Source organism: Ictidomys tridecemlineatus, chromosome 6 (assembly GCF_052094955.1).
Source record: "Ictidomys tridecemlineatus isolate mIctTri1 chromosome 6, mIctTri1.hap1, whole genome shotgun sequence".
NCBI classification, from domain to species: domain Eukaryota; kingdom Metazoa; phylum Chordata; class Mammalia; order Rodentia; family Sciuridae; genus Ictidomys; species Ictidomys tridecemlineatus.
In genome coordinates, this window is record NC_135482.1 from 43,564,337 (window position 1) to 43,577,127 (window position 12,791).

At 34.7% G+C, this 12,791-nt stretch overlaps 1 protein-coding gene across 2 annotated transcripts in view; it reads right to left on the reverse strand.

Moving 5' to 3' along the window:
- Tph2 (tryptophan hydroxylase 2) overlaps window positions 1-2,328 on the reverse strand; it is a 232,927-nt gene extending 230,599 nt beyond the window's left edge. Inside the window, exon 1 of one of the 2 annotated variants that reach the window (XR_013440445.1) lies at window positions 1,308-2,328. Coding sequence is in view for 1 of the 2 variants with exons in the window: in XM_005330422.4 (XP_005330479.1) it covers window positions 1,308-1,412 (105 nt within the window). In the remaining variant the exon portion in view is untranslated. The remainder of the gene's footprint in view (window positions 1-1,307) is intronic. The other variant, XM_005330422.4, reaches the window with a different exon arrangement.
- Window positions 2,329-12,791: the final 10,463 nt, after the last annotated feature.

Genomic DNA, 12,791 nt, shown 5'->3' on the forward strand with positions numbered 1-12,791 from the left:
TTGTTTTCCTTCTAGAAGTTCATTATAACTTCAAAATTCCTCGATGTTATATCTCATCCAAATATTCAGATATTTAAATGTTAGAAAATCTATTTACATTTTTGGCCTCATTTTCGCAAATTGATTTAAATAGTTCTACACAAGTTGCTGTGATTACTTTTCAGCATTTTTACACGTAATAAGATACCAGTATGATGCATCCCTCTGGAACATATTTGAAGCTATAATATTAAAACATATTTTTCTATGACAAACTGAATTGGAATTGGCTGGTGAACACTGATAGTACATGAGTTGAAATGTCATTTAGTATTTTTAATGATTAGGAACCTGGATATATTTTTATTTCATTGCTGTGAAATAAAAACTACTATTTTTATTAAATCCCATGATTGTTACCTCAAATCAGGATCTAAAATCCTGCAAATACTGGTTTTTTTTGTTAACATTTTAAATATAAAAATTCCTTTAAATTCTCAAACAAGTGGAATACTGCTTACACAACTGCATCAATTAAAAATGGAGTAATGAGGGGCTGGGGATATAGCTCAATCAGTACAGTACTTGCCTAGCATGCACAAGGCCTGGGTTAAATCCCCAGCACCACCAAAGAAAAAAAAAAATGAAGTAATGAGCCAAGCATGGTGGTCCACAACTGTAATCCCAGCTATTCAGGAGGATGAGGCAGAAGAATCAGAAGTCCAAGGTCAACTTGGGCAACTTAGTAAAACCCTGTCTCTAAAACAATATAAAGAGGGCTGGGGATGTAGCTCAGTGGTCAAACACCCAGGGTTCAATCCCCAGTACTAAAAAAAGAAAAAAAGAAAAAAAATGTGAGGCATTCAAGAAAACTTTTGAAACAAGTTTGCTCTTTTTCTTATTCCAAAATCTTCACCTCCCTACAAACAATAATACAAAATATTAGTTCTGTGTTTAATGACTGGTTTTCAAAGACTTGGAGTGGGTGTAGGGAACACTATAAGCTTCTGGAAACCATAGAAATCTATTTCATCTCATAATAAATGGGCTTTCAAAATTCTACATACTTTTTTTGGTTATGGATTTGGGACATTAGTTCATACAAACTCTCCTTCTTAATGTTTAGGACACTTTCTACCTTGAGGAAAGAAAGTTTATTTAGCATGTAGCAATCAGTACATCTGCTTTACTTTATGAAGAGAAGAGGCAGACAAAAGAGAAGCAGAGAATTAAGGTGTGTATATTTACACCAGGTGTCCATATGATGAGGATAAGACTAGAGCGTAGCCCTGGAAAACGCTCTTGAATGCCAGGTGTCCAGTACTCACTGTTAAGCTGCCAAGGAGCTGATGCTCTTCAGGCACCGCTGAATCCAAGGAAAACCCTCTTCTTGCCCAGTATTTACTGGAAAACATCATCATTGCCGGCTGCATGAATCCCGATGTAATTTTTTTTTCTCAGCAGCAGGGGGAGCCTACAGGAGCAATAGAAGCTCTGGTGGAGATGCAGGGAGGAAGGGACAAGAGCTTTTGCAGGCTGCTCGGGAGTGCTGTCCAGAACCCTGGTGCTGAAGAGCAATGAGAATCCTCCCCTCCCCAGACTCCTTTATATGAGTGACTGAGAACTGATGGAAAGCTGATTAGAAAGAAACTCATTTCTGGTTTCTGATGGCCACAGTCAGATTACATATTTGAAGCCTGGGGTTATCTGCTCATGATGTGATTTGTTTGTTTCATAGGTCGAGTAGATATTTGGGCGGAGATGGTGGAGAACAATACATAAAGGGATGTTATTTGAACAAGGAAACAGTTGTCCCTTTATGTTAGCACTCATCTCTTAGCCTGCTGCTAGCAGGTTAGCCTCAGTCTTTAAGTAACTATGAATTCAAAGGTTCTGTTCTTTCATTCTAAAACTGAAGAAATAACTTAAGATCTACTGTTTATGTTAATATATTTTTTTCTAACCTGTGATGTTATGATTTTGTGTGTGCTTATATGTGCAGTGGCTTTCATAAAAGGTACTGCTTCCTAATCCTCTCATCTCTGTACAGAGTGATGATCAGGCAATCTTATTGCAAAGAAAATGTGAGACTTTGATTTAGCCACCTGTAGATATAGCTCAAACATTAGCCGTAGAATATTCCTACCTGGAAATAAAAGGAAACTAAATACCTGTATAACAGTCATTCCTTTAATGCTTTTGATGGTCACTGAGTTTTTCCACTCCTCTTTTAACTAGGTCAAATCCAGCAATTTGGAATGCATAGTCTAATCAATATTTTTACTAGTCAAATTCTAGAAAGAAGAAATTTTACCATGCCACAGAAAAACATTGCCAACCTTCTGAAAAATGGAAAATTCTTAACCAACTGTACTTGTTTGACTAAAAACCTAAACAAAATCTGGGGCTGCCACAGCTTATCAATATAGAAAAAAAGATTAAAAATTTCAAAACAGGAGTTAATGAATTACTATTGACTAGGTTTTAATTATTTCTGGATTCTTGGGGTATTTAATTATTATTTTCTTTAATTCTCAAAATGATTATTTGGCTTCTATTTCCTCAATAGATCAGCTAATAAGGGAAACAAGTTTAAGTTGAAGTAATGATCAAAATAATAGCTAAAATTACTAAGTACTTAGTTTTTCCCAATTTCTATTCTAAGAATTTTCTATATACTTTTTGTAAGTCAAAACATGATTAATTATCACAATAATACTTAAAAGGTAGTCATTATTATTTCCATTTTATGTGTAGATAAACTGAGGCATGGAGAGTTTAGAAACTTAGCAAAGATTCACACAATTACTAACCAAAGCAGAATTCAAATTCAGCCATTCTGACTCCAAAAGCCATGCTCTCCACCACCACATTGTACAGTCTCTTGAGTACTAAACAAGACATGTTGACAAAAGTAGGTTCTACAGACCATACATAGATTATTTCAACTAGAACAGAGTTTGGGAAGATGTGTCATTTAATAAAATTTGTGTTAGGCATTGAAACTAAATTCTTGGAATACAAAGATGAATGAAAGGTACCTACCCTCAAGGAGATTACAGACTAGCTCAAAAAACATCTATACAAATATACAAGTGAAACAAAACATATTGTTAATAAAATATTAACAGCACATGGGACAGAGTACTCAATTCTACCTTAGAGGGATCAGAAGAGGGTTCTTGGAGAATCTAAGTTGAATCTTTAATTGTGAGTTTGTTTATTAGTCACAAGGAAATTGGAAATAGAAATGCAATGGTTCCATGCAAAGGGGACAACATAAGAAAATATAAAACCATTGTTGCTCAATAATGATGGTGTATAGGTATGATGAGGTAAGGATGACAAATGATGGGCTGGAGTTGTGGCTCAGTGGTAGAACACTTGCCTAGTACATGTGAGGCACTGGATTTGATCCTCAGCACCACATAAAAATAATTTTTTAAAAATATATTATGTGCATCTACAACCAAAAACATATTTTAAAATTTTTTATTTAAAAAAAGGACTCCGAATGAGACAAGGCTAAAGAGGAAAGCAGGGTCCTTCAATGACATCATATGGGCTTTGCACTTCACCTTTTCTGATATGTGAGGGTCACAACTGGAAGGGCCTTATGCATGAAAGTCACATAAGCATACTAACATTTTAGAAAAGTAGCACCTTGGAAGATTTCAAGATTGAAGGCAGCAACCACATAGGATTTAAAATAGTCTAGCCAAGATGACAACCTGGCTTAAGCCAATAATATAAAAGATGCAATGAAAAGAACCAGAGATATGAAAGGGTAAATTCCACAGGGCAATATCCTGTTTGTATGTGGGAGCCAGGGGAAAAAAAGATATTAAAAGTCATTTATTGAAGACATTCATTGAAGATATTCAAGATTTAACTACTTTTTTTCTCTCTTATAAAAGCAACTCAGTTTATACTACAGAATTCCCCAAATGTTCACATACCCTTGGAATTGAGGAGGGGGATAAATGAAGGAGAATGAGCAACAGTCATTCAAAGTCTATGAAGCAGTCAGACAACTTTCAAAGCTTACAACAAAATTCTAGTAACCAATACAGTGTGGCAATGTCTAAGGATAGACATAAAGATAAATGGAATCAAACTGATAGTCTAGAAATAAACCCTATTGTTTATGATCAACACAATTTCAACAAAGTCATCAAAACAACTCAATGAGGGGGAAAGCAATTTTTTCAATTTTGGATATTCTGGGACAACTTTGGATATTCACATGAAAAATAATGAAGTTGAACTTCTTTCTACCTCACCTCACACACAAAAATTAACTCAAAATGGATTATAGACACAAACATTCGAGGTAAAAGCACAAAACTCCTAGAAGAAAACATAGGAGTAAATCTTTGTGACCTTGGATTATTTCATAGATATGACACCCAAAACATAAGCACTCATAGGAAAAAAAAAGTCAAATAGAATTTCATTAAAACTTAAAAATTTTATGCTTCAGGGTATACCATCAAGAAAGCAAGAAGACTACCCACACTATAGGAGAAAATTTGTATTTGTAAATCATATATCTTATGTATCTAGAACCAACAGTATCTAGAACCAACAATGAAAAAAAGAAGATCAATTTTTAAATAGGTAAAGGATTTATATAGACATTTCTCTAAATATATAGCCAATAGGCACAAGAAAAAAAATGTTCTGTCATTAATCCCTAGAAAAAGGCAAATCAAAAAACACAATGAGACAGCACTTCAGACCCATTAGGATGGCTGAAATAAAAAATACAATGACAAGTACTGGTGAAGAAGCAGAAATCTAGAACCCTCATACATTGTTGATGGTGTTAGAAAATGGTGTACCCTCTTTGGACAATGGTTTGATGTTACTCAAAACACGATACACAAAGTTACCATATAACCCAGTAACTTACTCCAGGTCTTTATAAAATGATGTAGTTCCTCAGGGGAAAAAAAAAAAACAAAAACAGCAGTTCCTCAAAAAAGTTAAACCAAGAGTTACCACAGGGCACAGTCATACTACTATTCCAAGCTATACCCTGCAAAAAAATGAAAATATGTATCCATACAAAAATTGCATATAAATATCCACTAAGCATTAATAATTACCACCTGATGAACAAAGACAAAATATCACATCATAAATGGAATATTATTTGGCAATATAAAAGGAGCTGGCAGTTAATGTTTCAATGTAAATGAACCTTGAAAATGTGATTCTAAGTGGACTGGGGTTGTACCTTAGTGGTAGAAACACTTGCCTTGCATGTGTGAGGCCCTTGGTTCAAACCTCAGCACCACATAAAATTTTTTTAATTTTAAAAACTCTAAAAAAAAATGTGATTCTAAGAGGCCAGCCATAAGGACTATGAATTTTGATTTTGTTCATGTAAAGTGCTGTAAGATGTTGAAAAAAAAATACTAAGTTAGTCATTGCCAAGAGTTGCAAGGAGGGAGAAAGTGGGGAATAGCTGCTGATAGGTCACAGGGCTTCTTTAGAGAGTGATGAAATGTTCTAAAACTTGATATTGGTGATAGGTGCACAACCCTATGAATATACCAAATACCACCAAGTTGTACATTTTAAAGAAGTTAATCTTATTTTGTGGCAAATACCACAAAATAAAGCTGTAACAGTTAAGACCTTTTATTTACCTCTCCCAGATAGCCAAGCCACCTCCCCTTTTCCCCCCCTAGCTCCAACACCAGGTAGATAAATGGAGTTATGTTCTGGAAAGGATAAAACAAAGGACCTCTAAAAGCACAGTTGAGAGCATGGGTACCATCCTGAAAAGAAAATGACTAAATAAATATATGTACTGGATTTTGAGATTCCTAAACCTCAGAAGGCAGAGAGCCAAATAAAGGGATAAGCATTCTTTGAAGAATCTGACCATGCCAAGAAGAAAGACCTCAAAATACTTAGAACCCAAGATTGCATTCAGAGCTCTTAAACTCTTTAACAATGACAAACCTCCATTTAAATATTTGGTAGAATATGAGGTTGGATTAGTTAAAATTACATTAAAAAATCAGCAAATAAAACCCTTGATAATAACTTCCAAAGAAAAATCAAAGGGCAAAAGAGGAACCTGTGTCATCTGAGAATTGCATTTACAAAGTCATAATAGTATCAGTACTAAATATTGACCTAAACAATATTATAACAACTATAACAACAATATGGTAAGATGGAAAGATAAGGAAGTAAGAATGTGATAGTCAGACAAAGGGAAGGAGACAAAGAGCTAAGCTCCCATCTTCCATGATGGAAAATCAATGGTAATGCCTAAAACTGAAAATCAAAGAGTAGCAATACATACATCTGCAACATTGAGATACAGAAGTAAATAGCAAAATAATCATCCCAAAGTTAGAAATCTTGCCACTGAAGGGTGAACAGAAAAAAAAGGGACAGTTTCTTATATAACAAGAAATCTTGTAGTAACCCTATGCACATGTAACAGTGATTATAAATATATAAACTAAAAATAAATTGTACTGCATAGTTGGACATTGGTTTTAATAAACCTGATTTTAAATCTTGCTTTGCCATCTGCCTCATTGTGCCTAAGAAGGACAAATTAGGGGCTGGGACTGTAGCTCAGTGGTTAAAGTGCTTGCCTCACATGTGAGGCACTGGGTTTGATCCTCAGCACCACATAAAAATAAAGATATTGTGTGTCCACCTACAACTAAAAAAAAAAATTTAAAAAGGACAAATTCCCATTTCTCAGCCTTCATTTCTGTAATGTAAGGGTAAGAATATCTATATCTTATGGGGCTGATTAAACTGAATGTGTGCACAGTGCTCCACGTGGGAGCTGGCAGTTAATGCATGCTCAAAGTGCCACACTGACCCTGAAACCATAGTAAAACAAAATTAGGCATTGGTTTGAAATCTTTGTCACAAAATGAAGAGATGTGGATACCTGGGATTTAATGAGGTGATTGTCCTCATAATCCAGACAAACAGGAAGTCAACAGTCATAATGTGAACTGACAGAATTGGCTTCGATCAGGCAGTTAAAGACACCACGAAGTGAGAAAGGGAGGGGGATATTGTCAAATAAAGAAATCTCCAGGAAATCCTATAGGTGGAAGAGGGACATGTGGTTATGAATGGCCATGATGGTGAACAGCTGAGATCCCAGAGAACCACAAAATTAGGCAAGTTTTATCTTAAAGATGCCAATTGTTCTCAGCATAGATATTTGTTGTGATAGAGAATAGTAGTGAAAACAAGAGAAATACTATAAGCCACCGTAAACCACCTGGAACTTGAAGTGCATCCTGGGAAGCAGCAGAATACAGGAACAGAGAAAAAGTGATGTAAATAAAATGAGAGAATGAAGGAAATGCCGAACATCTGTGACCCACAGTTGCAACAATCTAGCTTTCCCTCCCTACTAGTTGCCACTATGTAGATGGGTCCTCAGAGACTCGCCTTACTACCCTGGCCAAATAAGAGGGAACCTTGAAATCCACTGTCATCAAGGGAAGGATAAGCTTCAGAGGTGTGAAGAAATGTGTTTGGGGAAAAAGATAAAAGGACAGACAGACCTAAAGGGAGAATTTGCTTGGTATCCCCAATGTGAATGGAGAAAGCAGGTGAGAAACTATTAAAGAATAGGGGGGAGGGGCTGGGGTTGTGGCTCAGTGGTAGAGCATTTGGCTACCATGTGTGAGACACTGGGTTCAATTCTCAGAACCACATATAAACATATGAATAAAATCAAGGTCCATCAACGTCTAAGAAATTAAAAAAATGGAGATATTTGAAAGGGAAGCTACACTGATTATCTTGAGATCTGGATTTAATAAAAAGTCTGATTTCCTTGAATAACTTGTCTTGTTTTAAGCCATCATTTCAGTCTACCACGTGTGTGTCACAAGCAGGTGTGGTATGTATGCCTTCTATGCTTAAACCTATGTTGAACAAGGAAAGAGAAATGGCACACACGAACCTAATGATCAGTTTAGCTGGAAGTCTTTTTCCATTGATACTGAGTCCTACAACTTGGGAATCAATAGAATCAAATACTTTAGGCATATATACTTTATGTTCCTTGGAAGTTGCAGTTCAACATTATTAACATTCACTTTTCTCTATTATAACCACATATTATAATAAAATAATTTATGCCCTATTTCCCATGATTTGGTATTAATTTATTAATAACAGGAAATGACTTTTAGGAAACTCAAGCAGGCTTCCATATACCATCATTTCCACTTCAAGATATTCACAAGCCAACCTTACATACAACCTTAATGAAATATTTGCCTATTTTGGCACTTTATCTACAAGTGGGTTTAAAAATTAAGGCAGCATTGTGGAGTCTTAAGTTCTTTTGGGACATTAGCAAACCCCTCTCTCCTGAACTTCAGTAAAAAGTCTTCATAAAATTATTAGTCCATCATATTTTAAAAAAAAGAGTTTATTAGGCTAGGCATGGTGGCACACGCCTGTAATCCCAGTGGCTCGGGAAGCTGAGACAGGAGAATTGAGAGTTCAAAGCCAGCCTCAGCAAAAGCAAGCTGCTAAGCAACTCAGTGAGACCCTGTCTCTAAATAAAATACAAAATAGGGCTGGGATGTGGCTCAGTGGTCGAGTGTCCCAAGTTCAATCCCTGGTACCAAAAAAAAAAAAAAAAAAAGATTACTAGTCCATCTTGTTTAACAAGAAATGTGCTTGTACTCACATGAAAAATTCCAAACTGTACTATACTCAAGTGTTTCCACCATTTCCATTTACATTACAACAAATGAAGGTGTCTACTGACACAAAGGAAACAATATATTTATTCCTGTTGATCACGCTTGAATACTGAATCAACTACCATTTTGAGGGGAAAAAGTATAAATATAAAATGAACTTGAACTTTACACGAAGGTTATATCAATCATCCAGATATGGACAGTATAACTGGAAATCAAGTCAAGAAGGCCAATATGGTATTAGTCTGACTGAAGTGCAAATTTATTTAAAGCATAACCCAAAACAGCTGCCTATAACCTTAGGTTTCCGTTTGTTCCCTAGTAAAATGCTCATTGTCAAATAGACATTGTAATGCCCCATACTACTAAAAATGCTTAATGTAGACACATATAGGTTATCAGGTTTATTTTGTGATTATATACTATACTAACCAAAGTGGGCCCAAGAATAAGACTTCATTAATAAGCAAAATGTGAAAATGTGATATACTTGTGTTCTCATCATGTTTTTATAACAACTTTTGCAAAGGGAGAATAAAGAAGACAAACATATTTAGCCCAGTTTGAAGATAAAAGTGAAGCACAAAGGACACTGATTTATGTTGGGGCCAGTGAGGCAGTAGCAAAGGTGAAACAGAACACAACTTCAAATTTGAAATCAAAATGACTCCCGTCATAAGGAAACTAACCAACAGGTACCCCAAGGCTGTATCAGCAGGATGGGGTGTTTGGGGAGGAAAACCACACAACTTTAAGACAAAAAGATGGTCTGTGGTGGTTGCCATCAGGTAATGATAATGACAACACTTATTAGTGGTTAATCATGCTAGGATCATGTAAAACATTTTATTTGTATCCATTTACTCCTCACCATTGAGGTAGGCATTGTCACCACCTACAGATGAGATTATGTGCACAAAATAAGAGGCCAGCTCAAATTCAAGACTGACTCCAAAACCTACACTCTTACCCCAATAGTCTGACCCTTTCTGTATCACATGCATAAACACAGTGGATATTTTCCAGTATGAACAATCCAATTTGACTAAATTTTCTGTCATCTGACCTACAGGACAAACTACAATTTTTTGACTTACAGGAGAAATTTTAAGTCTTTTGCAAGAATATAAAGCAATTAATAAATAAAATTTTTAAAAAATAATATAAAACACTTTATGAGGTGGCCTAAGTATCACACTCTACCAGGAAGCAATCTTAAACTTGAGAAAACAAGCATCTAAAACAAGTTACACTATTTGTCCAGAAGTACCATCTGCCAACAAAACTCATATTACCCGTGTTTCCACAGATATGAAACTCCTAAATTGTGACCAGAAAACTTCGGGTGATAGACAAATAAGAAAACAAGAAGAAAAATAAGGTATGTAAAACTTCTAAGGATCTGCCATCAAAACTAATTGGTGGGGCTGGGGTTGTAGCCCAGTAGTAGAGCATTGGCTTAGCATGTGTGAGGTGCTGGATTGGATCCTCAGCACCACATAAAAATAAACAAACAAACAAATAAATAAATAAAAGTATTGTGTCCGAATACAACTAAAAAAAGATATTTAAAAAAAAGTTGGCTGCATATTTTATTCCTTAAATTCCTTTCCTAAAGAGATGTGCCACTGCGAAACTAAACTCTTACATTCTGTAAGCTATAGTTAATGAAGCCCTTCTCTAGTATGTGACACTGTGCTCATCCTTGGTATGCAATGTTGATGAAAAAGATTCTTTCCCTATTTTTACCAGTCAAAATAATAAATACAGTGTAAACGCTGATCACTCAGAAGTACTTTTGATGACTCCACCACTGGAGAACAATTTGCTTTTGCAAAGTGAGTCAGCAACACCTATGGAAGAAATCCTAGTTTCTATATAAGCAGACCATTTAACACCTAAGGCAATCTAACAAGAGCCCTGTTTGTTTTTAAGCAGTATACTAAGCACTGAGTCTTGTACCTCCAATCTAGACTGGTATTGGAAACACCTATTACTGTCACAGCAAAAGTCTATCTCTGAGGTTAATAATATTTTTAATTAAAAGAGCTGAACCAGATGATCACAGCTAAGCTCACTGGAATTTGTTCTTTTCATTGTTTTTAGAACATAAAAAAAATGTGAGGAACAACAGTGGTATATCTAAGAGAGGCATTATTTAATAGTTTATGTTCTATTATTCAAACATACTAATTTAATCTAAAGAGACTGAACCAGATTAGGTAAATATTCCTGATTACTATAGATCTTTGATTATAATAATTTTCTTAACTTGACTCATAATAATTTCCCATGGGCAGAGACTGATGCTGAGGTTATCAAAAAGAGTAGTAGGAATACATCCAGTATAAACTGTTCACCTTCCCCCAACCTTTGCCTCTGTATGAAGGCAACACATTATTTCTCCCTATGTCAAGATGGGTAGAATACATAGTAGTCTACTTTTTTAAAAAGTGAGGAAAACATTTGTAATTAGAACAATACTCTAAATTCCACAACTGGGCTGGGGATATAGCTCAGCCATAGAACATTTGCCTGCCATGCAAGAGGCCCTGAGTTCATCCCCAGTACTGGGAAAAAAATCCATACTTAAAATTCCCATAAGATCTCAAGGGGAGAACAGACCAAATATGGTTACATCATTCTAATGGTGGTGTATTCAATTACAAATAAGAATCACTTACTATGTTTCACTGCATAATCATCACCACCACATTAACATATATTCATAAGTAGTCTGTGTACCCTAATCTTGCACCAAAGATGGTATTATAATGAGTGATTTTTAAATAATACCAGCACGATTTTTTAAAAAAAAAAAAAAAAAAGCTTTATGTAAGAGTCGTGCCCCAACTTTTGTGTGAAAAATTTTGGCATAAACTCCAATGATTATGCTGTCAAATATAATATATCAAAAGGCTATATTTCCTTACTGTTCAAAAAAAGTTGTAGTCTTTTATCACCAAGATTAAAGTTCCTAATATATAAAGAGATGAGAAATCCAGACATATGAAATAATGAAAACAGGGAAGTTCTTAAATGCAAACAGATTTCCATAGGTTCATATCAGAACTGAAAAGAATTGAAAATATACTTAACAGTTAAAAAAAATAAACTATCTGAATTTTAAAAACTTTACATACCAATAATAGAGCACATATTTTGTGTATTATAGGGATGGAGACAGAATATCTTGTGAAAACAGAAATAAACAACCTTTCAAAAGTTAGATGAAGAAATTTACCTGAACTATATATTTCAGCAATCTCAACAGTTCAAATTTACATGGTATCTACTACCTAGATTTTGTGGACTGATTAAAACTTTAGCACTGTACTATATTATCATTGCCATATTGAAAATGTACTACGTAGAAAAGGATGCTATTTGGAGAAACTTATGTTTTAACAAGCAGTTTTATAATGAAACTTGATAAAAGTTCAACTAACTGAATGTATTTAGATTAAAAAATTATCTGAAGTAGATATCATATTACGTAGTAGGAAAATAACCAAAAAGTCACTGTCCAGGAAGAACAAGAAGGACATCAAGATGTTCTAAGCAATTTCCTGAATAACAGGAAATGAAAAGCTGGAGATGCTGAGTTTTTGATCAGTTTACTTTTTTTCCAAATAGGCTTACTCATTATTAACTGATGAAAGATAACACACATGATATTGAAAACTAAAATCTAAGGTTTCTAAAAGTTCATGATTGTCAGTTAATACTCAACTAAGAAAAAAGTTCATTTGGTTCCCTAAGTTTCTGGGGATGGGGGAGCAGCTATCTACTGGACCATTTTATAACTACACAACTTTTACCTTAAAACTATTGACATCAATTATAGTAAGTTGCTTTACTCAGTCAAATAATTAGGTTATCCAAGGCAACACTATGCCCATTTTCATGCTTATGAAAAATGTTTTCACTTATAAGGAGTCACATTTCTTTACACTTCCACAGCTCAAATGACTATTTCAATAACATAAAAATATGAGATGTACTAAAGTCTATCTTGGATTTTTTTTTAATTATTCTGACGAAAAATTAGCAGACTATTTCTAAATGTAATGTAACTGAAAACACTAA